Source organism: Marmota flaviventris, chromosome 4 (genome assembly GCF_047511675.1).
Source record: "Marmota flaviventris isolate mMarFla1 chromosome 4, mMarFla1.hap1, whole genome shotgun sequence".
NCBI lineage: Eukaryota > Metazoa > Chordata > Mammalia > Rodentia > Sciuridae > Marmota > Marmota flaviventris.
This window is the reverse complement of record NC_092501.1, coordinates 47,420,679-47,448,159: the sequence shown is the minus strand read 5'-3', so window position 1 is coordinate 47,448,159 and position 27,481 is coordinate 47,420,679. Positions and strand designations below refer to the sequence as shown.

Sequence of the window (27,481 nt, the reverse complement as noted above, 5' to 3'; positions counted from 1 at the left end):
ATTAAAAAGTTGGCAAAGGACTTGAATAGACATTTTTCCAAAAAATATATACAAATGATCAACAAGTATACATTAAGGTACTGAACACCACTAATCAGGGAAATGCAAACCAGAAACACAAAGAGATATCTCCTCACATTTGTATGATGGATGTTTTCCAAAAGACGAGATAAAAATTGTTGAAGAGGATGCAGAGAAAAGGGAACCCTTGTACATTATTGGTGTGAATGTAAATTGGAATTATGGAAAACAATAGGATTCCTCAAAAAATTAAGAATGGAACTATCATAGAATCCAGCAATCTCATTTTTGCCTCTATATCAAAAGTCAATGAAATCAGTAGCTCAAAGAGACATCTGCACTCACATGTTTACTGTGACATTATTCACAACAGCAAGATATGGAAACCACCCAAGTATTGACTGACAGATGAACAGATAAAGAATATTATTATTTGGCCATAAAGAAAAGATAAATTCTGCCATTTTTAGCAACATGGATGAACCTGGAGGTCATCATGCTAATTGAAGGCACCTAGAGAATAAAAGGTACTGTGAGGTCTCACTTATCTGTTCAATCTAAAATCTCAAACTCATAGAAACAGAATAGTGCTTTTCAGGAACTGGGAGTGATAGGGAAATGTTTATTGAAGGGCACAAACTTTCAGTTACAAGATGAATACATTTTGGGATCTGTTGTGCTGCATAGTGACTATAGTTAATAATACTATAGAGGATACTTGAAATGTGCAAAGAAAGTAGATCTTAAGTGTAATCATCCTCAACCCCATAAACAAGTACCTAAGTGAGGTGATAGATATGCTAATTAACCTGATTGTGGTAATCATTTCACAATGCATATCAAATCATCATATTGCACACCCTAAATATATCTAATTTTATTTTGTCAATTATACCTAAATAAAGCTGGACATGGGGAGAAAAACACTGGGCTAGGTGAAGTTCTCAAATTTGTATACAAGTTTCTTATGTCTATGGGGATATGAGGAGAAGGACAGAGAGATGACTCAGCATTTTGATAGATATTTCAAGGGATTTAAGAACCCTACACCAATTAAGAACTAACATGCTACATGTGTCCTGGTTGAGGGCCAAAAGTAGTCTTTAGAGGATAAAAGGAGGCAAAAGAGAGAAACCAGGTGCCACTTGTCATCTAGCTGAAGTAATATGGTCCTATTTTGCCAGAAAGCAACTCTGGGTTGGTGTCACTTGATTGAACATCAGGACTCATGCCATAACCACTGGCTGAAGGCTGGCAGGGTGGGGTCTTCTGTTAATGAGCTGTTTAAGGCCTCATCTCTGCTCCATGGAAGAGCTCTGCTGCATGGTGTCATGGCTACGGAGAGGAAAACCCTAGTGGTCACTATTTATCCTCCCAATTCTTCCTCTTGGACTACTACCTCGCAAAGTTGTCTTGGTCTCCACCATCATCTATTTTCTTTGCATATTCATAGATAAGAAAAGTCAACAGAAATTCTGGCTGCTAGGTATGCATGGTTAGCCCTGCCTTATTATTTGTTATTTTAGAGAGGCAAATGAAAGAAAATGGTAAAGCTGCCCAATAATAATAGCTAAAATGGCTTGATTCCTAAGTACTAAGTACATCCATTCACCCTGGGGCTGGCACATATGGTGTGAAGGTTGAGCACTGCACAATAGCTAATCTAAGTGGGTAATATTCATACCATGGACATTGTATATTTGCATGCTTATTGCAATATTTTCACCTAGTAGATGACAAAAAATGTAATGTAACATAATCAGTTCATTGTGACAATTTTTCTTCAACAGAAATGAATGCCATATCTTGATAAAGGAGTACCTTTTTCTTTCTAACTCCAAAGTTCCATATGGACAATACCTGTACCTCCTTTACTTTTCCCAGCAACTCAATGATCCAGGAATCAGTATTCTCACTGGAAACCACCCAAGTACACACAGAGAAGTTAAGTAATTTGTCCTGGCTTAGTAAGTGGCAGAGCTGGGATTCCTAACCATGCTGTCTGTTCCAAAGACATGTCTATATGACTAAAAAGTGCTATTTCTATAGAACTTGATGTTTTATAAAACTTTCTGTATTTATATGATGATCCCTCAGTGTCTTTGGTAGGACCACTTTAGTGAGCCCTATTTTGTGGATAAAGAAATGAAATCATAGATTACTCATTCAAAGTCAAAAGACACATGACTGACAGAGTGAGTCTGCTTTCTGCACTCCATGACCGTGCCATCACTGTGGCTGCTATGTTGATGATTCACCATCAGAAACTAGAGCAGCAAAACCCATCTTCTGAATTGCTCCTACCCTAGACTTCTGCTGAGAGGAATGTCCATCCCTAAAGGAAAGCTCTAAGGAACCACATGATGCTTGATGGGAACAGAATGTAGAGGTACCACCTGCCCTTTTCTGAACTTTAGAGGTCTCATTCTTAGAGCCAGCCTCCTCAGGCCATAGGTGGTATATGTCATAACACTCCAATGAGGCCAGTAAATGGTTGAGAGTTAGAAGCTACTAACAAAGATTAAAGAATGGGACAATTTTTACTAGAGAAAGCTGGGCTGTCTGACCAAGACTTCTGCAGACAAGTTCAACATCTTTGATCTTTGAAACTCTTGCCCAGTAGTCAGATGTCAAATGAATGAAATGTGATTGAAGCCTGGAGGAAAGGTATGGTGCTTAATAAAGGTATTGGGCTTCTTCCATATATCTGGCAGCCTCTTTTTATACAATAATCATACCTATTCTAATTCAAGTCCAGGTACTATGGAGAATCCCCTGACCACTGCAGTCTGAAGCGTCCTCTGCTGCCTCATGATACACTGCATGGAACCCTAGCACTTAAGACAGCTGATAGATACCAGATGCGGTGGTATATGATTGTAATTCTGGTTATATGGGAGGCTGAGGCAGGAGGATTGAAAGTTCAAGGTCAGCCTTAACAGCTTAGTGGAAGCCTGCATCTAGCTGAAAAATAAAAGGGGGTGGGGATGTAGCTCAGGGGTAAAATGCCCCTTCATTCTATTCTCAGTATTAGAAAAAAAAATCTTGTAGAAAATCTTTATATTAGAGATATGTAACGAGATGCTTAATGACTACTATACAGCTCTCCTAGAATTGGGGGAATATTTTTCCTCCAGAACATTCTATAAATAAAACTGATGCATTTAAGAACAATGTCTCTTTAAATATTCTATAAGTCCAGAACTAAATTTATTTATAAATCAGTTGCCTTCTTTACCTCCATTGTCTCTTCTTGAAGAAGAGAAACAAGGGTTTAGGACTTCACATGAAGTTCTTCTTGTAAAAGGATGGGTAAAGGCCAAAAATCCTTGGCTGGTTTGCGAGCCCCATTTGCTAGTTGAAGGCATCAACGCTATTTCACAGCATGTGGATTAAATCTATGCCTAAGAAAATTACAAATGGCTCACATTATGAATTTTACAAGGTGTTCCAGAATGTCCCCAAACCACTGTCATTAAATATGTGCATCCAAATTGTGCCAAACAACTTATTTTGTATGTCTCTGTCACTTTTGCCTATGGATCCCATTAGCTCCATGAGGGCATGGATTATGCAAAGAGCAGAGACATTAACCTCAGGCATTGAATATAAACCAAACTGATGACTGGGAAAAGCACTATTGGCTAATCTGTCCTTATCCAGAGTTTTCTCAGGGACCTGAGAGAGTCCATGGGATGACAAGACTTCCTGTACCTTCCTTGGATTATACAACTGTGCATTGTTCCCACAGGATAACTTCATTGCACCATTTTCTGAGACTAACATATCAACCGAAATCCTAGGCTTTGGGGGGCATAGGGTCCTGTTCATTCTCATCTTCCACTTTCTATGGAAATTTCCACCTGGAGAGGGGAACAAGTAGATAAATCTGGAAATATCTGGTACATCTCTTGACAGAAGAAAGCAATGGCTGGATGTCAAATGTTCTGCTCTCTTCCTGACACCTTCAAACTTCAATTCACGTTAAAAGGGGTGAAAAAAAAAACCAACTCAAATGATTATACTGTTCACAGGCACAGACTAAGCATAATCCTTCTTATTTCCCTCAACTCTATTTTGTCCAATTGTAACAATGAAAAATCCTAGGTTCTCTCATTGTTGGAATGGGTAAGGACAAGGACCTTCAAACATGGAGATTCATGGAGAGACGATTCAAAACAAATGATAGTCCCTTGAGTGTGAGGATTGTTTTGGGATGAGGCAGGCATATCTTAGATGCTTCCCTTCCTTTGCACCCCTCAGGGATGCTTTCATAATCCTTAAAAGTATATAGATGCAGTTTGCATTCTCACCAGGATATAGTAACACTTCTTTTATGGAGCAGGTTGAAGTAGTGAGGAATACATAGGCTCTGGAATGAGACAGTCTGGGGATCAGCTCCTGGTGTTCTGGGCTAGCTATGAAAAAAACTTGGGGGAAAAGGTGCTTAATTTTCCTGAGGCTCTGTTTCCCCATCTTCAAGATGAAGATGGTAACTTGTGCCTCAGCAGTTCTTCAGGGAAATGAAATGAGATACTATATATGAATGAGCCTGGCACAAACTCACCTGAAAAATAAAAATTACCAAGTTCAAAAACAGGGATGAACTAAGCACACAGGTTTTGAGGAGTCAACCAACACATGAGAGCCTGGTGCTAAGGCAATGAGTTCAGGCCGACGCCACCCCACATCTGTTTTCTGTCTCCCAAGCTAAGACTTCCTTTCCCTGCAGTTGTCCCGAGCTCAGCACAGCCTGAATGGGAAGCGAACCTGCTCTGGTGTGCTCTGGAAGCAGAAGATGACTCCATTTGTTTTATTTTCCTTCCACTCCCAAGAAAGACCTTCATGTATGGAAGACACAGAACCCTCCAGATTCAGAGAATGGTCCACGTTTCTCAGTCTGCCGTTGCATCACTATTGTTTTTGATTGTTTCTTTCCCTAGAAATGCATTACCAGGATAGTAAACAGCCATCTTCAGAGGATCTCTCATGTAATGAAATATGCTGTGTAGGAAAAAATTCTCCTAAGTTGAAATCATTTTGAAAACAGCTGCAACTGCTGCTTTGCTGAAATACATCTGCACCACTGGGCTGAGATTCATCTTGTGATGTCCGCAGAAGAAATGTAACAGGGCAGGCCCCTTTCTGTACTTGAGACCTGCTCAGAGCCCTAAGCCAGGCTTTCTTTATTGTTTAGTAAGCTCTTTTAATGAAATGTACTACTCTTATTATAGAGGATTCAAAATAAGATCTAAATCACAAACCAATAAAAGAAAATTATTGGGCTGGGTATCTAAAGTTACTACCTAGAGGCTACTCCAGTGTGGTATTTATAAATCTCTAAACAGTTAAGTATAATTGTCTTTCTGGTTTTTGGGATGGGAGCCAACAGCAGTTTCAGTTACAACGGAAGAAAAATATTTTAGCGCTGAGCTTTGTTCGTTCGGTGGGTATAAAGAGAAATGGCTTCTCCCCCACTGCCATTTCAGAATTGAGAGAGAATATTGTGGTAATGAAATGTTATATGGGAGCAGCTGAAAAAATGCTGCTCTGATTTCAGGGAGGAAGGACGTGGGCGAGGATATGTGTATAGGTGTGTTTGCAAGAGAGAGGGGTGGCTCTGGATGTGAGGGGAACCGGGCCTGGAGAAGTGGAGGAAGAGAGAAAACTGGGAAGGGCAGGTGTTGAAGGGTGGCGTGGGAGTTGAGGATGGGGTGGTCTGTCACATTAATGGCAAAGCCAGATGTGCAGCTGCTCACCCAGAGCCAGCCACTCTGCATCTTTAGACACAAAGACAGAGCCGTTCAGGAAGGATGTGAACACTTCCACTAAAAGACCCATGACCCCAATCCTGCCAAACATCAGAGCACTCCCTCTGGAGTAAGAATGGAGATCGTATAAAACGCAGATCCCTGTGTCATAAAAATCAAGAAAATACTGGAGACCCTCCATTATAAAGAACCACAGAACTCCTCTCATCCAGTCTCAAAGACCAAGCCGGTAACTTTCCTTTGGCAAATGGACATGTGGTGAGGGGATGCTCACTCTGTTTTTAGGCAGTCCGTTCTGTCCATCCTATTCTGGAAATGTCTTCCTTGTGCTGGGCTAAAATCTGGTTCTCTTTAATCATTACTCATTGGCCCTGTTTTTTGTCTCATGGAGAAGATAAAAAGGACCTTTAAATCTGCTGATCTTAACTACTTGGAAAGTGGCATGTTGTGTAGGCACTGCCCCAGTACACTGATCTCCTTCACACCGTTCATCTGTTGGCCCATTTCCCCTTCCGATCTTCATCCCTTTTGACGTACCCTTGTCGTGTGGGTCAGAATGAAATGATCACTGCTTGAAATAAATTACACTGTCATCAAGAAGATTTGTTTGAAAATTAACACGCGAAGGTCCACGCTACATTCTGTCCATTCGCTTTGTCCCAGAGTTCTGGCTTAAGAAGGTCCTTAAGAATCCTGCCTTTGCCACCCAATAATTTAGCAATTCCAATCCCCATTGTCTCACCCAAAGACAAAATAGAAGTCTTGTTTGCTTCTCTGGACAATAAAAGGTACCTCAAACTTTAGGATGGGGAGGATGTGCCCCATGTCCCCCAAATAATGCCACCTGTCCAAGGACGGCTGCCACACTTCCAAAGAAGATGTCCTTCTCTATTTAAGCTCTGAAACTTTGCTGAAATACAGATGAAGGAGAGCACCTGCTTAAATGTATTCATTTAGTGTAAGCATGGCTTCTGATAACAGAGGGCTGGGAAAAACTGGTGTGTGGGTGTGTGTGTGTGTGTGTGTGTGTGTGTGTCCTGCTCTAAATTTTTTAACTTGGTGTCTGCAAGAGGCATAAAATATAGAAAATGAACCCAGAGGAGTCAAAGGAAGCCAGGCAGTGGGTATCTGTCCAGAGTTTGGTATCTTGGGGCCTTGCCTGAGACGTCAGGTGGCCAGCTTTGACTGTACTCCAGTCAAAGCCCCTCTGCTTTCTCTTTCTAGGTCAGGCCTCAGGCTCTCTCCTTCCACTGCCTGTCCTCACTCCCTCTCTGACACTGTCCTTCACTCCTACAGCATGACAATGGGACAGATCTCTGTGACCCTCTCCTGTATTCAAGCCTTCCTTTCATTCCATATGCTCTTATGCCTACTGGACTTTCCTCTGAATTCTCACAGAAATGAACAAGCCTAAAACCCAGCTGTGCCTACGCTGTTTTCTTCCACAGCCCATCCCTCCACTCTGAAAGTCTCTTCTTGTGAGTGGCATCCTGTCCTCCATCACTGGGAAGGGACACTCACATCCTCACAGTCTGTTTTACATCTGCAGTGACTCCTTCTTCCTATTGTTCTTCAAGATTCCTGACTTCCTCCTGGGTAATCACAGTTCCCAACTATGTCTCTGTGTCCTCTTCTTCTCTATTTTAAACAATGCTTCACAGGGCTGCCAGATCCATCTTCCTAAAGCACGGGTCCAATCTCATCATTCTCTTGGCTCTGAAAACTTCTGTACCTCCCCAGTGCCTACTGAATTATCCACAGCTTTCTAACTCATAAACCCATAAAAATTATTTACAGTTTCCTAACTCAAAAAAAGAGAAGATAAATTCCTTAAAGTTCAACCCAAATTTCAGCCTCATCTCTCCTTGCTGTCACACACACCCTGTATCCTACCCAAATTATACTTGTTCCTGTCCCTTAAACACATTCCCTGTACTTCCGCCTCCTTACTTCTATTCTTCTCTCTGATGCAGGTCAAGACTTCTCTGTCTCCTCCTGCTGAAATCTTGTGCATTTTTTCAAAGTATCACTCACACCTACTCTCCTCTTTCTGCTCCCAGTGAGAACCTTCACCAATTGCATTTCTTTTGCAGTCTTTAGTAAACATTCTGAAGCAGAGTTACACATTGATAGAGGAAGTCACTAGGACCAGCAATGTGCTTTATGTCCCTCCATCCCACCATCTCCCAGCAGTGCCTGCCATACAGAGACTGGGCACACGAAAGATGCTTACCAAATGTTTGTGGAACTGGACTGACCTGTGGAACCGGTAATGAGAATCGGATGAATGCAGAGCATATAAAAGGAAAGGGAACAAGAGAGGAATCATAATACCAAGGCTCAAATTTTTCCCAGACAATGAGACATGCAGAAGCTCCATCTTAAAGAGAGCCAGCACTGATCTTGGAGCTCACAGGGATTTATATTTTGCTTTGTTTTTTTTTCCCACCTAGTTTTATAAGTCACCCCTCTTAGTTTGACTTCTCTACTTCCCAACTTCAACCCATTCATTTTAAATACAGATGGTCCCTGACTTAATGATGTTTCAACTTAGAATTCTTCAACTTTACAATGGTGTAAAGAGAGCAGAGATCACACTTAAAATTGTGTGTTTGGATCTTTTCCTGGACTAGCAGTTTGCAGGACAATTCTCTCCCTTGGTGATGAGCAGTGGCAGTGAGCTGAGGCTCCCAATCAGCCATACCAACATAAGCAGAAAAAGCAGACACTCCACAGTGTGCCATGTTGCTAAGCTATAGTGTTGGATAGGTGAGGTGTATTAAATGCATTTTTCACTTAAGGTTATTTCCAACTGAAGATGGGTTTATCGGGCTATCACTTCATTATTGAGGAGCATCTGTGTGCTCTCAATAGCATCAAGGAAACCTTTGCCTCTTACAAATTTCCACGCCAAGTTCTAGACAATTCTGCTTCTGATTTTTCCTGTCAAGTACTACAAAGAAGACTGCAGGGTTGTGCTGACCAGATTCCTGTCTCCAACCTCAGTTGATCCTCTTCAACTCAAGGGCATCAGGACTGAATTCTTTACTGTCTTCCCCAGGCCCGTTCCTTCTCATGCACTCTGTTTACTTAATGCTTCCATATCCACCCAGTAGCCAACCTCCACACTGATTCCCAACTCCTAATCCAAGCTCATTCATGCTTCCTTCTCATCTGACTAGCTTCACTGACTATATTTTCTATATTTCTAATTCATCTCCAGTTCTTCCCTACTGACATCACTGAGGCTGTGTGGTCATCCCCGTCCCACCTCTTTTAGTCACTATAACGTCTTCCTATGGAGTTCATGCCCCTGTCTCTTCCTATCCTTAGTAATGCTTATATTTTCACCTGCTATCTTTTTCAAAGATGGCTTTAATCACCTCCTTCCTATGAATCTTTGATGAAACCCTCAAATCTAAATTCTTAGCAAAGCATCAAGTCTGGACTCTAGGCCTTAGCTGTTCAATATGGTAGCCATTAGCCCTCCGTAACTATTTAAGTTTATTAAAATTAAATTTTAAAAAATTCAGTTCCTCAGTCACATTAGCCATATCTCAAATGCTCAACAGCCATATGCATTCAACCCATCTACAGTTGTCACATTTTAGAAACCTTCTCAAGGCCTCAAAATATGTAAAACGAGGACCCCACTGAGCTCCTCTATTTCTAGCCTGGTCCTTCTCTCATTGCACTCTCGTTATTTATGGGGATGCCTCTTCCACTCCTCGGTCCCTCAAGGAAAGTGAGGAGCTGAATCTAAGTCATTTTTGTCTCCTAGGACTTTATAGCGATTGATTCATGGGGACATCCATTTATTCCCCTTTCTTTCCCTTAAGAGTTACCTTTACTAGAAGGAAGCAGAAATAAGGTATAAGATGCTCTTTTCACATTTTGATATAAATGAAGAATGAGAAACTCCATCACGTGCCCTGTCTTTTCAGGTATGGACTCCAGTGGCTCCTGAGAATGGACTCTTCTGTTGCTACCCTCCCTCCCAAGAGCAGACTGAGTTCTTATCTTTTAGAACCACAGGGAAATAATCTGGCAAGAGCCACCATTGTACCAGCTGATTTAAATTGAAATGTTTTCCCCAGATAAATGCGTGCTAAATAATACACCAGCTCTCCAGCCAAAGGGAAGTGACAGGCACTCTGTAAATAAAGGCACTTAGTTGCTGGTAAAGAGCTGTAAAGTGGTTCTGAGTTGATGTTTGCTGACCAGCAAGAAGTGGCTTCACCTGCTTTATATAATTGTCACTGCAGTTTTGCCTGCTGTATATTAAAACTGCATCTCATAGACCCAAATGTCACATCGGATATACCATCCAGCAAGGGGTATGCCGCCTTTTTCCGTAATTGTTTTTGACAACCAGCCATCACATCTCCTCTCTTTTCAGAAAGTGTCTGGTCCAGAATCCCTAGGCTGGGTCAGTTCTGACACCATGTGGGTTAGAAAAGTGACACCAAAAGAGAATATGAAAAGAAAAGCGAAGAGAAAAGAGAGACCTAATAACAAACAGTGGCAAATGCCTGGGCTTGGATCCCAATGGAGCCTCTACTTCCTCAATGTCAAGACACACTTTTTATGTTCAATTGCATCGTATTCAAAAAACCTGCCATGAGGTTGAAGGAATATTCTGACCCAAAAACACATTTGTCCCGAGTCCACAATTTTATCCTACTGGGTTCAGGAGAAACATTAAACATAGCTCTTGGGACAAAGTTGAGGATAGGGTTTCATAGAAAACAAAATAATAAAAGTTGGGGTGGCAATGGTGAGAAATCTATGTAGTTATCCTCAAGGAGAGCTCGATTTGTTCCCGCAAATGAAAAGAGTAACATGGAATCCTTTCTGTTCTCTATAATTCCAACCCCCTTGGAGCTTGGCCATGCCAAATGCCCAGATGATGAAAAAAGTATCAGAAGCCAGTGGGTGCTCCTGTTAGTCAAAAGGGTCCCAAAGAGGAAGAGTGGCAAGGAGACCCAGCTTGTCCATCCAGCCCATGTGTTGAGAGGAAACCAGGGATCTGGGTGCTGGGCCAGTGATGAGAGTTGAGCACTGGGTCAGGGTGACTTCTCTGTGTTGACAGTCGCTACCAGACCTCGGCCTTTGAAAAGTCAAATAGTAACCAGAGGATACTGTTAAAAACCAAGGACAGGGGCAGACAGGGGCACAACACAAGGGGAAATGCCAGGTTGGTGTCTGACAGCTTCAACATTGTATCCTGGAAAGCAGAACAGAGTGTGGGCTCCTAGGAGGCGTGTGCTCCACTCTACCAAGACCTGGAAGCCAGGCAAAGTATGGCAGGGCGTGGAACCCACCCTCTGCCTTCTTTCACTGTGCACATCTCAGTCCACTTATACCACAATACCAAACACCATACACTGGGAAGTTTATAGACCATACATTGATTTCTCAGTTTTGGAGACTGGGAAGTCCATGATCAAAGCATCAGCAGATTTGGTGTCTGGTGAGAACCTACTTTCTGATTCATAAATGGCACCTTCTCACCGTGTCCTCACATGGTAGAAGGGTTGTGGAGCCTTTCTCTGACCTGTTTTGTAAAGGCACTAATTTCATGCACAAGGGCTCCATCCAAATGACCTACTCGCCTCCCAAAGGTTCCCCCCCTCCTTACACCATCACATTTCAACAAACAAATTTTGAGGGCACACAAACCTTCAGCAGTGTGTGCATGTGCATACACAAAATAGTGAATTTTATTTTTTGGAGTAAGGCCTTTCTCCTTCCTCCATATCTCCTCTGCCTAAACCTATTTTTCTTGTTTATGTTAAAAAGAATAAACAAGGCTTTTGAGCATTGGAGAGGGGAAGCATTCTTACTGGTTTGGCTATTATATGGGATTTGAGAGGTGGGCAATTGTTTAAGAGAGCTTGGAGGAATGCCTATGTCAGATGCATATGTAACTAAATTATACACTGAGATTCTCATCCCTGGACCTTGAAAATCATGATGACTGCACTGGGAGCACCCAGGCATGCTGGGGAAAGGGATGTTTTCCAGCCCACCCCTGCTTCTTCTGTTTCCACCCAAAGGGACAATTGCTGCTTCCACTTCTTTCCATTCCTTCTGTTGGTTCCTCTCTGGGAGAGGGGGCAAGTCAGAGAGGGATGTCAGCATGTCATTGCACCAGGTTTGTTAGCAGGGAGATTTGCTGTGCTTTAGAGCAGCACATGAGTCTCTTGGGGCATCTTATTAGAATGCAGATTCCAACAGGCAGGTCTGATGTAGGCCATGAGATTGTGATTCTTCAACAAGCTCCCCCAGTTGGTATTATATCAGGAGAATAGAAGAAAATTAGATGTTGATAAAATTGTTAGAAGGCCAGAGAAACCAAAGTCAAAGAGGCCACCATGTGAACTTGGCAACACCAAAATGGAAGCTTCCTCTGAGCTTGACCAGAAGCTGCTGTGAATCTCAAGACCCTCAGGCAAATCCCCCCACCTCTTCCCTCAACCTCTGGCCGCAAAGATATTGGTTCTCAGGAAGCTCCCCTGAGAACTGTGTTGAATCCCCCAAGTCTGTTCAAGTTCTGGCAAAACCAAGTCCTCTCTTTCTCTTTCTCTTTCAAAATCTCACTCCAGGGCGCTTCTTTCACTGATGCTTTCATAGAATCAGTAAAAGGAAGGAGATCTGCAGAGAATAGGTTTCCAGGAACTGTTTTTCCTGGTCTTGCTGCAATGGTGACCAGATGTTAGATGGAGGTGGTGATACCAGTTGACAAAATATAATGGAGCACACAGGTCTAGGATGCATGATCAAGCTGAGTTTCCACAAACTCCTGCATGAGGAGCTCTACCCAGCTATCTATAGGGTGGCTCCTAGCCCAGGAGCTGTAGTTCTCATCAGCTTTGTTCCTTTAAATTTCCATCTTAGAATAATAAGATTCAGGCTCCCTATCAGGCAGCCAAAACCATCCATCCAGTAGGCACAGATAAAAACCATTCTATAGTTTACAGCAAGCCTGCACAGAAGACTCAACATGGAGGAAAATACTTTCATGCCAACCTTCCAGATCCTGAGAATCACGATCATTTGTTATGGGGTTTTGGCTGTGCTGCCTCTCTGAGACTCCTAGATGACATCTTTACTTGTAACCACCTGCCCAGGATCCCAGAGCAAATGACAGGGAAGATTGGGGGCAGAGCAGAAGGCAGATGTATGTCATTCAAGGCTGCTGTGCCTCCTCCAGGAAAATGCATGGGCTGACATATGTCATCTCTTGCTAAATGACTTTCAGTGCCTGTACAGTCCTCACTCTCCAGAGATCACTGTTCCTTGGTCCACAGAGTCTCAGATGCAGCCCTAACAATGTCAATGCTCAACACCCATCTCAGTTCAATGGTAAAAGTATACACTGGGAGGAAGCCCTAGGAATGTGCAGCTGGCATCTTTTCAATGCTTGACATTTGGCCAGTGACCCTGGTCAGAAAGCCACTGTTTAGAAAGGCTGAAGGTGTGGCCATTGAAAGACTCATTTATCATCTAGGAAGGCAACCTAGTGTGCACAGGGGAGATCAGAGCTCCCGCCTGCATCCCAGGATGGCAAGAAGAGGCAGCAGCTGCCCCTTTGAAAGCCATCACTGTGACCACAGGTTTCACTGCCAGGCAGGCGGATGTGAGCCTCTTTGAATTACTGAATGAAGGATATCCCTCTTGCCAGCCCCTGTCCCCCGAAGGCACGGCAGAGAAGTATTACAGGCTGTCCTTACCTTGGGAATTAGCCTGCAAGACCCCGATGCTGTCATCAAACTGCATAGATTTGATGTTGAGTGACGCCAAGATGCATTCCTTGTCCTGCAGCGAAGTATCATCAATATTATTCTGATTGGCTGACAGGATAACGCACATGTCACAGAGGTTGATGTTGACAGCCCTTAAATCAGCCCGACTTAATGGCGTACCCTTTGGCATAGAGGAACGAAAAAGAGAGAGAAGCAAAAGTGAGACCAAGGGAGAAGAGGGAAGGAGGGAAAAAATAAAAACAAATTAAAGATTGAGCCAGAGCTTTGGGAAATTATTTAACAAGTATCTTTTTTATGCCCTGACATTAAGCTGGCCTAACTACATTTCTGGGAATAGGGGCTGTGTGCTAATCTAAAGGGTAGTCGGTGCTGATGGCAGCATTTCAGCCTGCCTCTCAATACTCAATCAAGCTATTACTAACAAATGCACGAGAGGAATAATGCCTGGGTCTACATCTTCTTCCTGTCTGGAAATTGTCTTGATTTAAGTAACTGTCCTGTGGCAACCTCTGGCTTTCAGAATGCAATGGTGGGGGGAATATATCGGGGGGGGGTCAAATGCCTGTTTATTTAATAGCAGGTCACTTCTGTCTCAGGCTAAAGACAGCAGTTCTAACTAGAATTTTCAATGCAGCCAAAAGGAAATCTCAGTGAGATGGGTGTGATGAGGTGCTCTGCTCGACTGAAGCTCTGCTACGTACCGGAGGGAGTGGGATTAATGTGCATCTTGCAAAGGGGAGATAGAAGAGAGGAAGCCTGAGGTCATATAATTTTATTCTTTTTAGCAAGGAAAAAAACCCAGGAAATCACCTAATTATCCAACAACAGGAAAGGTTAAAAATAGTATTGGACATGTTTACCAAGGAAGAGTATGCAGCAGGTAAAGAGAGGGAGCTTGCTCTCCAGGTAGTGATCATTTTTTGGAAAAAAATCTCAAAGATGGAGGAGGAAGTGGGGGAAAAAAGTTCTAGAAGCATTCAAAAAGTGTAGCTTCATTTATGTAAAAAAAACCCCTCCAAATAAAATTATATATTTATAAATACATTTATAAATGTATGTAAATTCAAAGAGAAAACTCAGGAAAAAATATACACAAACTAATAACAGTAATTACCTCTGGGGAGGGAAAAAGATGGAGGGGGTGAAAGGGAAAGTTTGCCTTTGACTTTATATACGTCTGTGTTGTTTGAATATTTTATAGCAAGAACATATTTGTATATTACTGGTATAATTAAAAATAAATAAGCCAGTAAACAGATTTTTAAAAAAGATCCCAGAATAACATAAGACAGTGGCGGGGGTGAGAAGGAACAGATCTAGAAGGTAAAGGTGGATTGGGTGGACTGGGGGGCAACCAAGGCAAAACAAAAAGGAGAGGGCCATGATCTCCACATGCTCTGTGTCCTCCAGAGGGACCACAGCAAAACTCACTGGGCCAGCCCATATCAGAGCTCCACAGCAGCCATGGAGCACCATTTTGGAGTTCCTATCCAGCTATCAGCCTTGTTGGTCTTCCAGACTGAGTCTAGAGTCTGCCTTGCCAACACGGAGACCCCAGTTGCCCTCAAATCACTGCCTGCATAGGGAAAGGGCTTGCCTCCTGCTGCAGGTATCTGCAGATGTCTTTCTCTTGTCCCCCTTCCTAGAGAAGTGACCTTGAGAAGATAGAACCTGGCTGATGATTGGAACCCATCCTGCTCAGTGATGGTCATGGTTCTGTTCTCAGTCGCTCAATTATCACTGCAAAGTGGAAGCAGGGAGGACAGGCATTTAGTGTCCTGGGTGCTGGAAAGCTAGTGGTTCCAGGCACTGAAACTGAATCTTTTAAGAGAAGGAAAATGCCCTCTCCTATGATATCTTGGTGGAAAATAAGTCTTGCCGACTTCCTGTGTCCTTTTGCCAGTGCATAAACTTCAATTGCCTACATACATATTTTTTTAAATTTTCACCTTGTAGGGAATCCAGCAGTAATTGTGATATAAGACAATCCCTGGGCAGTTGTAGACACATGATTCCAAACCACAAGAAATACAAATCACATACACAGAAAACTTCTGTGTTTCTCTAAGCTGGCCCTATATGCAAGGTACTGTTTAAACAGTGTATGTATTTTAGTCCTCATTATGGTCAAGGTCCATTTTGTGCAAATCTACTTTGCTTGGAATACTAAATTTTATAGGGTTTGAAAAAGATTTGCAAATATGAGAGGTCATTCATGTGTCCAGAGGCAGGGGAGGAAATGTGTACAAGGGAACATACAGAAGGAAACACACATACCTAAAACATGCACACACAAATATAAAACATCACACACACACATACACACACACACACATCCCAGTAAAATAATAACCTTTTTACAAAGATACTCCTAGAGGTCAAGAGACCATGTGGAACAGAATGTGTATGATGATAATCACAGAAATATCATATCTAACATATTTCTGAAATTAGCCAAGTATATAAAGTATATGGTTATGTTCCTCTAAGCCTGTGACTTTTTGTTTGTTTATAGTGGACTATCCTTAACTATGTTAGTTCACTAAGGCCATCAGTTTGGGGCTCTGCATCTAATATATGTTTACTGAAGACCTACTGTGCCAGATATTTTGTAAAATGACTAATGGCTTCTAAGGGGCACTTATTCTTCTACGTAAGAATAAATATGTATTCTTACGTAGCACACACATATATATGTACTACGTAAGAATACATACTTCTCATGTATTCTTTAATGAAATACATCCTGGATCCTTTCTCCCCACATTTCCGAGATTATGGAATCTCATAATAGAAATAATGGACTTTGGCTTCAAAAGTAGAGGAAAATATAGACCTCTTGACATGTAGAGAAATCCATGTTTCACAGGTTTAGAGATATAAACAGAAGAAAAACATTTGGAGGATAAATAATATTTTCATGAATTTGTGATGTGACAACAATTTCAAATTCTGGAAAGCAGACTACTTTATAATTTTTTGAAAGTTTGCAGAAAATATATTGATTAGCTTAGGAAGTAGTTATGTGACTCCTAAATCACATATCCCAGATCCTCACACTAAGTCATTTCTTGTAGATTAGGGTCCTAGTGTTTTGCAGTCAAGAATATCAAATGCAGCCAGGCCTAGTGGTGCAGGTCTACAATTCCAGCAACTCAGGAGGCTGAGGCAGGAGGAACTACAAGTTCCAGGCAGCCTCAGCAACTTAGTAAGATCTTGTCTCATAATACAAAAACAAATAAAAAGGATTGGGGATGTAGCACCATGGGTTCAATCATCAGAAAACAAAAACAAAAAACAAAGACTGTATCATGCATACATGTGCACACATACATACATACACACATGGCCATGAAAAACACTGCTGAGCTTCTGAACATATGGTGGATAGGGGCAGCCCAGGAAAGGGGTTGAACTTCTGTAGAATAGAAATAAAGAACTCCGTTATGTAGTCTGAAATAGAAGGAAGTATGATCAAGGTTTCTCTAAGCATTAAGTGAAAGGCCAAAATGTCATAAGTGAAATGACATAAATAATTATAAATAATTCTAAATTCTTACTGTAAATCACCATGTCTCAGCGCTCTGAGTTGTGTATAGTAGACAAGAGCAACAGAGTGTTTAGACACCTATACGGTTAACACACATGACACCAGCTAAACTTCATCCCTGATGAGGGACTGAACTTGGCTGCATATTCCTTTTAATAAGGTCTCCCAGGGTTTGGCTTTTCCTAGGCAGGGCATAGGGGAAGGGCTGCATCCTCAGGCCCATACCCAGATGAAGAAGCAGAGGCAGAATCAAAGCTACAACGATCACATCCATCTGGGATTTTCTTTTGTGAATAAAAAGAAGAAGGAAAAAAATCATCAATAATGCGATCTTGGACTTACAGGCAATATGGACACTTTGGGGAAGTTATGAAGCGTTTCCCATTCTCGCTTGAGGTACTCTATGGAGCCCACAAACACAATGTGCTTGAGCTCATGGTAATGAAAGTTGCTGGCACGGAGTGGCATCACCAGGTTCCGGAGGCCAATCAGGGCTGAGCTGACATCACCAAAGATGCAGACCACAACATGGCCACTCAGGACAGTCATGGCGGCTTCACTTCGAGTCTGCAAAAGTGTTGGAGAGAAGATTTCAGAGTATTGTTACAAGGAGAGAAAAAAAAAATCATTCATGCAAAGTGAACACTGGCTGTGTGCTTACTATGCGGTATTGCTTGGTTTGGGTGTGGTCCCAAGGGCCCACTGTGATGAAAGGCTTGGTCCTAGGTAGTGCTGTTGTGTGGGGGAACTTTGGAAGTTAGAGCCCAGCAAGTAGTTCTCAGGTGTGAGGTAGCTCAGGTATGATCCCATTGGGAGCTCTCATAGGGCCCTTGACTTCCCCTGAGATCAGTGTGAAAGCAGCAAGCCTAGCAATGTTCAGACTCTTACTCTACTCATGTTCCAGATGTAGTCATTGACTTACACTCTCACCATGAGGCACCACCACAAAACACCCACCCTCACTAGAGACCAAATGGATGGGGCCACCCAATCTTGACACTGAATCTCCAAAACTGTGAGCTAAATGAACATTTTCTCTTTATAAGCTAGCTGTCTCAGGTATTTCCTTGTAGTAATGTCAAACTGACTAATACAGCCATTGGTTTTACTTCATCAAAGTCACATACATGTCATATATACATATATATAATTTGCATATTGTGTACATAATGTATTTATATAATAAATACATGTAAACATACACCCACACATATCACTATCCTCTTGAAGAAAAGATCTAAGATATGCCATACATAAATGTGAGCAGGAGATATTTTATAATGATCTTCAGGGAGGACATTAAGAAGGAAAAGAACTATTTATTATTTGGAAAGACAAGTCTTAGGTTCCTTGGAATTTTTGATATAATTAGATGCATTTTCAGGTTCTCTTGCTCAGATGATGGCAAAAATAGATATTTTTGTCAGTGTCAGCTAGAGAAATTTGAGTTTTGAGTTCTAGATTTATCAGTGAAGTGTCTTATATGGTCATAACAATTAGGTAGAATGTGATAGCTAAAGCCAGGGTGCTGACAACTCTGGCCGGCAGCCTCAGTCTGGTATATCACATGCTACTGTATGTCCAGTGAGCTAAAGGTGATTTTTGTATTTCAAAATGGATGAGAACCAAAATCAAAACAAGAATATGTCATCACATGTGAAGATAATATGAAATCTGAATTTGAATAAAGTTTTATTGGAACACAGCAAAGCTTACACATGTAGGTATTATCCAGTTACTTTAATGGTACAGCAGTTGACCTGATCAGTTGTGACAGATCCTATGGCCTGTGAGCCCTAAATCATTCATTATATGACCTTTTATAGAAAAAGTGTGTTGACCCTGTCCAATGCTGCCTTGGGGTTTCCAGGGGGGTTCCTGGAGAGGTTACCTTATACAAAAAAGGACCCCCAAGGAATTAATAAAAGGGTCTAAAGAGGGACTGGGGCTGTAACTCAGTGCCAGAGCACTTGTCTAGCATGCTCAAGGTTCTGAGTTCTATTCCCAGCACTATAGCAAAAATAAATAAATAAAGGAAGGAAGGAGTTGTCTAAAGAGATTAGTAAGTGCAAGAGGACAGGTCTTATTCCAACCCCACCTCTGTACCAACAAAGGAAACCAATGAAAGAACACTACCTGCAGAGGACCTCAGTTTCCTAGAAAATGTAAATGAGTAGCCACTGCTGACCTTTTTACTCACCAAGTTAGCAAAGAGGATAATACAAGGAGGCCAGTTGTGAGCCCTTCTCTGCCTCTCCCAGTCCAAGGACTCCCATGTTTCCTGCCTTCCTCCCTGTCCACCCACTGCATGCCTGGTTGGCCCCATGTGGCTTACAATGCTTTGGGGGAGGCATATTAATGTCCACAGCACATATCAAACTCTGCTTGATTTAATCCCTAGCATTGACCAGTGTATTGATTGTTTAAATGCCAATATTGCAATTCACGACAATGTCAGGGTTATTATAGTAACCCCCAAGGAAAGGAGGAAGCTAGCTTTCATTCTCTGATCGTTAGAATAAAGTAGGGGCTGTCACCATTATTGGTTTCCCTCTGCAACAGACAGAGAAACCTGAGACACAAGCTGTAAGAAATGCCTAATAAACTGTGAACAAAGAGAACCCCCTCCCCTGGGGAGCTCACATTACCTACCACTGCTTCAGGAGAAGACCTGGAGCTGGTTATTGGGCTGCATGGAAGTATAGTGCTTGGGTACTGCAGGAAGAGAGTCCACCAGTCTGTGAAAGGCTATGATGGGATTCCTAATTACTTTTAATTGTCCAGCTCATCTGGGAAGCTACCTGCCCTCAACAAGCCAAAGGATTACAAACTGGATCCTGGATAGAAGCTAGAAATATAGAATATGGAGGTGAGCTAGGTGTCAGCATGCAGAATGATCCAGGCACAGATGCTGACCCCATGAGCTTAGATCTGGGATCAAAATAATGATTTTCAAATGTGCTGTAGCAACATCAACTGAAAAACTTTCTAAAAATCCACATCCCTGGACCTCAGCCCTGGAGAATCTGATGCTGCCAAGCTTAAGCCCCACTAGAGGAACTACTCATGTGGTTCTCTGTGCATCCTGTATTCTTCCTGCATTCTTCAATGCCCAACGCAAAGCCTCCATAGCCTTAAACTCCTTCCAAGCCCAATCATGGCCTTCCTGGCCACTTAAACACATATGGGTGTTTCTCTTATAGTTTTGAATGGCATTTTGTGCCTGATATCACTCAGGTTAAATAGGTTGTTCTGATTATATGATCTTCTCTCTAATGAGATGATCATTTCCTCAAGATTGTGACCATCTCATATATATTTTATCTCCAAAGTCATTTGTGTCCTACACCCAATGAGTAAATACCACCATAAAGCACCTTCACATAGGTGGCCCTTCAGTTATTCTCATCTACTTCAGGGTTACTTTAGAGAAGGCTCCTTTGATCACACTGTCTAAATAGTACTTCTAAGTCCATTTATAGCCCAGGATCTTGCTTTATTGTCTTCATAGCACTTTATTAATATCTGAAATAATATCATGCACTTGTTTGCCTATTTGGTGGTCTTCTCTTTGCCCCACTAGAATACAAGCTCTATATATTATAACTTCAGAAAAAGAAAGTGCTTAATACATAATAGGCTTGCTATAAATGTTCTGCTAAGTGGTGTTATTTTTCAAATAAACTCATCTCCCTCAACTCTTTTTCTTGAGTAGGGGATGTTGATCAGATGTCAGTTAACATAGGGTGCTTAGAAAAATCTAGGCAAATTATTAAAACCCTGGATTCCAGATTGAGCATCCAGCCTAGGATTTGCTTCAGGTGGGTAACACCAGGCTGACTTTAGACCAGCAAGGTAAAGTGTGGTGGAGACAGCACCAGAGGGTAAATGCACAAGCAGCTTTGTGGTTAGAGCCATTTTCTCCTGGTGACCTACACAATGGCTGTTTACTGAGAATTTTGACTTTCGTGCTTTGGCACCTCCAAGACAGCCTCTAGTGTGAAGTTGTATTGGCTCTTACTGCTCGCTTATAATTAAGTTGAGAAAACACACACTAGACAAAACACAGGAAAAATCTAGTGAATTAGAGCCCACAGCCATTCTGAGGACCTAGAATAGTCCTGTGAAGAAAAGTTGGCCCTGACATCAGAAATGACAGGATTTTTTTTTTTTTTTTGTCTGACAAAGGAGGGGACCCACAGCAATCCAGGGATTAACGGCACTGGGAGGAAAGAACCTCTCTGTCTGACCTTCTTGTTATTAAACCATTTTTCATGGATTAGCAAGACAATAAACTCTAGGAAAGCCAATGTGGGCATTTAAACCTAAAGCTATTAATAAGGCAAATGCCAAGAGTAGAATGGATGGCTATCTATGCTGACAATCTGGGCCAGAACAGAAGCAGCCCACTCTTGCTATGGAAGTGCTCATGAGCCATCCATGAAGCAGGACTCTGAGCCCAGCCTCCCCAAGGTGGACCATGGTTCTGCACTGTCACCAGCAAATGTACTTGCCCATGTGCATCAATTGCAAAGCTTTTATCTCCAAGGGTATAAACATGGTTGTGAACAATAACCACATGGGCAAGATTCAGATCTATTATGGCATTTAAAAATAATAATGATAATAATAATAACAGATAGAACAACAGGTCACTTTGTACAGTCATATGTCATCTTCATGACCCTCTGAGTTAGGGTCATTCTTACCTCATCTTCTTACAGATGAGAAAACTGAAGTGCAGAGAGCCATGTGACTTGCCCTGAGCCAGGTAGCTACTAGATGGCACAGGCAGCCTCTGACCTCAGAAATGATGCACATCTTGCCTCCAATGATACCTTGCCCTCAGCACATGATCACCACTATTATAATGAGCTAATAAATATTCAAAGACTGAAGAGTCCTGCTCTTGCTTGTGTTCTGATTAGTGGTCTAGCTGCTTCACTCTCTGCTTGGAATTGGACTCATCGAAACTCATTAAGACCAGCGACTGTGTCATTCTATTATCTGGTTAGAAGGAGCTCATTCCCTATTAAGTATAGTACCAAGCAGATGTGATGACCTGGGTTTCACAGTCCCTCACTCACCAGGATGACTTTCTCGATCTCCTTGGGTGCGCACCAGTGAAACATCCCTGTAGAGTCATACTTCTTCACGTTGGAGTCCATGTTGTCAATCTGATCATTGCCAGGAATTAACAAGGGGTCATGCCTGGGGAGAAAAGGACAGGAAAACCTAAGTGGAAAGGGTGATAAATTATAAATGGAGAGTGTCCCCTGAGTTACATCTCAGAGGAGATAAAAGATGTGGAGGAAGTGGTTGTCACTGACAGCCATCCTCTTGCGGGCAGAACCTGTCCCTTGAAAGACAACTGCCTCAAATCACCACCACCCATCTCAAAGTGCAGTCAGGTGATAATTCCGTCTTTCTCCTGCACCTCGATTCTTAAATAAGTTTCAGGCCATTTTGTGGACTTGGCTACCCTTTCTAGGGCCACTGCACCCCTCATTCTTTCTTTTTACCAGCTATAAATTTCCCCAGCATGTGCACCCCCACCTGCACCCCAAAGGGTTGCTATTAGCATCGGCAATGAAGAGGAAAGAATAGGAATAGAGCCTCATGCTGACTGACTGGCATGAGGATGGAAAGCCAATTACTTGCTCTTTCTGACTACAACTTCTGACGTGATGCTCTTCGCAGTAAAAGCTTTAACAGGCTGCACTTTAAATATTTTAGCAATTTGCCCAATCAGATTTTGCTCTCTCCGGCTGAAGCCCTTTAAAGATTCAGCAGCATGTCACTTCAGAGCAGATTGACTACCAAATGCCCACATCTGGAATACATGATTTCAATACTAAACAACACCCTCGCTCCATGCCTTGACAACTGTATTTGCACTCACTGTCCAATGATGGTCCCCACCCCCACCCCCACCTCTTCTTCCCAGTGCAGCATCCCTTGGATGAATGCCTCAAGCTAAGGTGCATTGTAATGAACTTGTTTCAGATTCTCAGGGCTCCATTCACCCTCTCTTCCCTAGTTTGCAGAAAGAAAAGGGGAATCTTCCTACAGAGGCTGCCCCTCCAGTGGGTTGCCAGAGCCTCCTTGACAACGTTAAGAATTACAGGAAAATCAGGCAGTGGAGTAGGCTTGCAGCATGAGAAATAAGCCCCGCATCTTGGGTCCCAGTCCTTGCCCATGATTCTACTCTGATAGCAATTCAGCATCTTGGTGTGGAAATCATCATTGGTTTCTACAACACAGACCACATAGAATTAAGACACTGTCCTTTCAATGAAATTATCTTCTTGAGTCATATTATCCACCCAAGATTAAAATTTTTTAAATGTAAAATGATTTTGCCTTTAAAATTATCTATTTCAAGCATCAAAGGATAATCTTTATTCATATTTTAGTGTCTCTCTATTGGAAATCTCTGATTCTTTCTCATTAACATGTCTAGAATATAGAGATTGAGGCAGCAATCTGTATCTGGTCCAAAGAACTGGCACAAAGCTCTTTAATACCTACCCACCCTGACCCTCCCAATATGCTTCTCATCCCCACATAAGATGTGAAAACTCTCTTACTATATTTACTAATTCCTAAGAATTTGCTTTTAGGCTACACTAAATGACAAATACCAAATGAGGCAGTCCTACAAGCTATGTTCAACGAACATGCTAGATAACTACAGCAACTGTCATATCCAATCTTCCAAGGAGTGGAACAATCCAATTCAGAGGAGCATCTCAATGGCCAGGTTGTTGGGAGGTCTTGAGGTGTTGTAAACAACTGCTTTTCAAACTGAGCTGAGTAAAAAATGCTAAAATAAAAAGGCAGTTGCTGATAAGGACTGATCACAGATCAGGTTGAAAACAAAATCTGAGGGTTTTTCATTTTATCCTTGAAGAATCTTTAATAGTGCCATTTGTGTCAGGTTATGGGACAGGCAGGTAGAGAGCAGCTCCCCCAGAGAAGAGGGTGGAGAAAATGAACCCTTCCCAAAGCTTGAAGAATAGATTCCAGTTACAAGAGAATCTTAATAAGCTTGCCTCAAAGATAAAGTACCGGGTTCAAATTATTTTGCCCTACTTATTGGCTGGGTAGAAAGTATTATCTTAAGAAGGTGTGAGACCTGCCCCAGTGCATTCATGGTTTGAGAGATACCTGGACTAGGTTCATATGATATCAGTAATAAAGACAATGATACAGAAAGTGAACAAAAATTTCTTTCCAAAAATAGATTCCTTAGGAGAGAGGAGATGCATTTTTGTTTGGTTCAATTGGTTCTTTCTAGAAAGGAGTCATTCCTTGGTGACAGTGGCCTGTAACCTTCATCTTAGAAAAGTAGTGAGAAAAACCTGACAGTTGATTGACTCTCATGAGAGGACAAAAAGACAATGAATGCCAAGCTTCATTAGCTGGGGTGGAGGTTTGGGGGAACCAGGTAAAATTTGACATTACAGGGCTACAAGCCACAATTTGCACTGGAACATCCAGAAGCATCCAGTAAGTCACAGAGGTACTCTAGGCTGCAATCTATCCTCCCTGCCAATCTCTCAGCCTGACCTGGATACTTTAAATATACATCATCCAGGATTTCCCCCAGTGGACTTGATCTGAGAAACATCAAAAAACTCCCTGAACATAGATATTTCCTTTTCACACCAGCCATAGCACCTGGAATTCTAACTTTGTTTTCTTTAATCAGCAAAGTAATCAATAAACATGAATCCCCTATTCTGAGCCAGGAATGGAAGATGCAGTAAGGGTTAAGACAGAGGCCCTAGTCAAAGGCGGGTTCACAATACTGCAAGAGAAAAAAGACATAAATCAAAAATTATGATATGCGGTGGCAAGTTCTATCACAAAGTAACCTCCAAGATATGACAGTGTCAAGAAAGAAGCTGTTTGTTACCTGGTTTTTGAGAAGCATCAAGGAAGGTTTCTCGAAGAAGGTAGCATTTGATCTGAGCCTTGAAAGGTGAGGAGGAAACTCTGCATACTTTGGTGTTGATCTACCAGTAGCTGTTAGGAATAGGGTTAGATATTGCCTAACCTAAGGAATAAAAGACTCAGGTATATCAAATTAGAAATCTTTCAAAGGTGAAGTGATTTGTTTCCCAAGCAAGTGGGTTTTCTGTCATTTGAGATGTTGCAGAAGAGCTAGGGATATCGTGGGCATTTAATTACAAACGTTGGGTGAGCCTAGAAGATCTTTCGAGTCTGAAGCAGTGTGCGCTTGTTGGGCAGAGAAATAGAAGGATTTTGCACATATTGGACCACTGCCGAGCAGCAAAAGACCAGAAGGCACTGACTAGGTGATGAAAGGTTGTTGGAATGAAGATGTGCAATAAGATGCATTGAAGATTGTTTGCTTTATAGTTCCATAAAAGGCCAGTAATGCCCTACATTCATTGGATTCCTCTCTCTGGGAGGGAGCTTGGAAAGTGGTTTGTTCCAGCCATATAAGAATCCGTGATTACTTAGGGCCAAGCAGGATATGTTTCTTTACCATGTCTGTTCCTGTAGTAACTACAAGTGCCTTACATTGACTTATGCTACAGAGAGATCCCTAGCATAGGTGGGGACTAAAGAGTCAGTTGTCTCCAGGGATTTCTGCTTCTGAATCAAGGATTCTGGAGTTTATATTCACAGAAGAAAGCCCAAGCATTTGCCATTCTGCATACCAACTAATGTTGCTGTGGTCGGGGGAGGCCAGGAGGAATCAGGCAGTTGCTGCACATGGGAAGAAGGATCACAGACCTCTGAATGAGGCATTCCAATATCTATGGGTCCCAGGATGCCAAGGAGAAACACTTTCAGAGACTACCAGGCAAATCCCCCAAGACTACTTGGTTGCAACTGAGGACCAATACTAGATATTGCCTTTCACGTCATAATAAAACTTTATTTCTTCAACTCACATAGTAATCCCCAACTCCTCTAAAATGTACCATAAGTAATTCGTAACTCATTTGTCACTTTTGACTTCTCCAAAGTGCTGCCTTATTTTAGAATAATAGAAATTCTCTAAAGCGAGTTATAGCTGCCTCATCATTATTATGGGCTGAATTGTGTCCTCTGCCACAATTTGTATGTTGAAGTTTTAACTCTCAGGACCCCAGAATGTGATTGTGTACTGCAATCTGATCTTGAAAAAGTAAGAGGAGGTCAGTGAGGTGGGGCCAATATGATCAGTGTCCTTTTAAAAAGAGGGACTTTGGACAGACATGTACAGAGGAAAGGTCATGTAAAGGTATGGGGAGAAGATAGAGCTCTACAAGTCAAAGAGAAAGGCCTGGGACAGAGCCTTCCCTCATGAACCTCAGAAGAATCAACCCTGCAAAGACCTTGACCTTGGGATTCCAGCCTCCAGAAATGTGAAAAAGTTAATTCCTATTGTTTAAAACAGTAGGTCTGTGGTACTTTGTTACAGCATTCCCAGAAAATTAACACAATTTTCTACTTTGCAGAAAAATAGACACCATATACCAGTTAGCCCTCGGATGATGGTTCCTGTAGCCCTTCTTAACCTCAGGTCCTACTTGTTCATGTACGGGAGAAACACATACTACCATCATTTTAGGAATGCATGAAATAATGTCAAAGATACACAGTATCTTCCTTAAAGAGTTTGGACAATGTCCCTGCCCTCCCCAGCAGTGTCCTTAAGCCCCAACTTATGTACATAATTGATTCAATTTGAAGATTACATGAGTAAAGACAGGTCATGCATGTAGCACAGAACTTGAAAGAGCATGTCTTAAAGAAGTAGGTATTAGGGCTGGGGTTGTGGCTCAGTGGTAAAGCACTTGCCTAGCATGTTTGAGGCACTGGGTTCAATTCTCAGGACTCCATATAAATAAATAAAAAATAAATAAAGGTCCATTGACAACTAAAAAATATTTTTTTAAAAGGTAGGTATTATTATTGTTGTTGTTGATACTATTATTTATATTTAGCTTATGACTCATTCATGTATTTATAGTTCTGACTGGTGAAAGGAATCAAGCAAAATAGAGAAGTTCAGTAATTAAGATATAGAGTTCCTACTATGACTTCTGGCTGCTACCATGGCTAGTATGATAAAGAGAAACCATGAGTTGAACCCTGACAAATGTTGCTGTGCTAAAACTTACATTTTGTAATTTGCTTTTCCAGTAACAGTGTAGACAATTTCTGTTATTATCTACCCATGTATATGGATGGGAATGAGTGGGTAAGTAACACTGCTCAGGTGACACACAAGGTGAGCAAAGGCAAGGCTTCGAACGGGAGAGGCTGCTGCACCACTCTACACCCTTTCACCTGTAAGAGGGGTGAAGTTTCCTTGTTTGTCCATTGGAGAATCCCAAGTCACAGCG

The 27,481-nt window shown here is 41.9% G+C and overlaps 1 protein-coding gene across 4 annotated transcripts in view; it reads right to left on the bottom strand.

Moving 5' to 3' along the window:
• The window catches only part of Kcnma1 (potassium calcium-activated channel subfamily M alpha 1), a 706,297-nt gene that overhangs the window by 48,036 nt on the left and 630,780 nt on the right, over nucleotides 1-27,481 (bottom strand). For all 4 annotated transcript variants that reach the window (XM_027931402.3, XM_027931380.3, XM_027931382.3 and 1 more), the window contains 3 exons: nucleotides 22,199-22,322; nucleotides 17,454-17,678; nucleotides 13,529-13,721 (listed from right to left, as the gene is read on the bottom strand). In XM_027931402.3, the coding sequence (XP_027787203.3) occupies nucleotides 13,529-13,721; nucleotides 17,454-17,678; nucleotides 22,199-22,322 (542 nt within the window). The remainder of the gene's footprint in view (nucleotides 1-13,528; nucleotides 13,722-17,453; nucleotides 17,679-22,198; nucleotides 22,323-27,481) is intronic.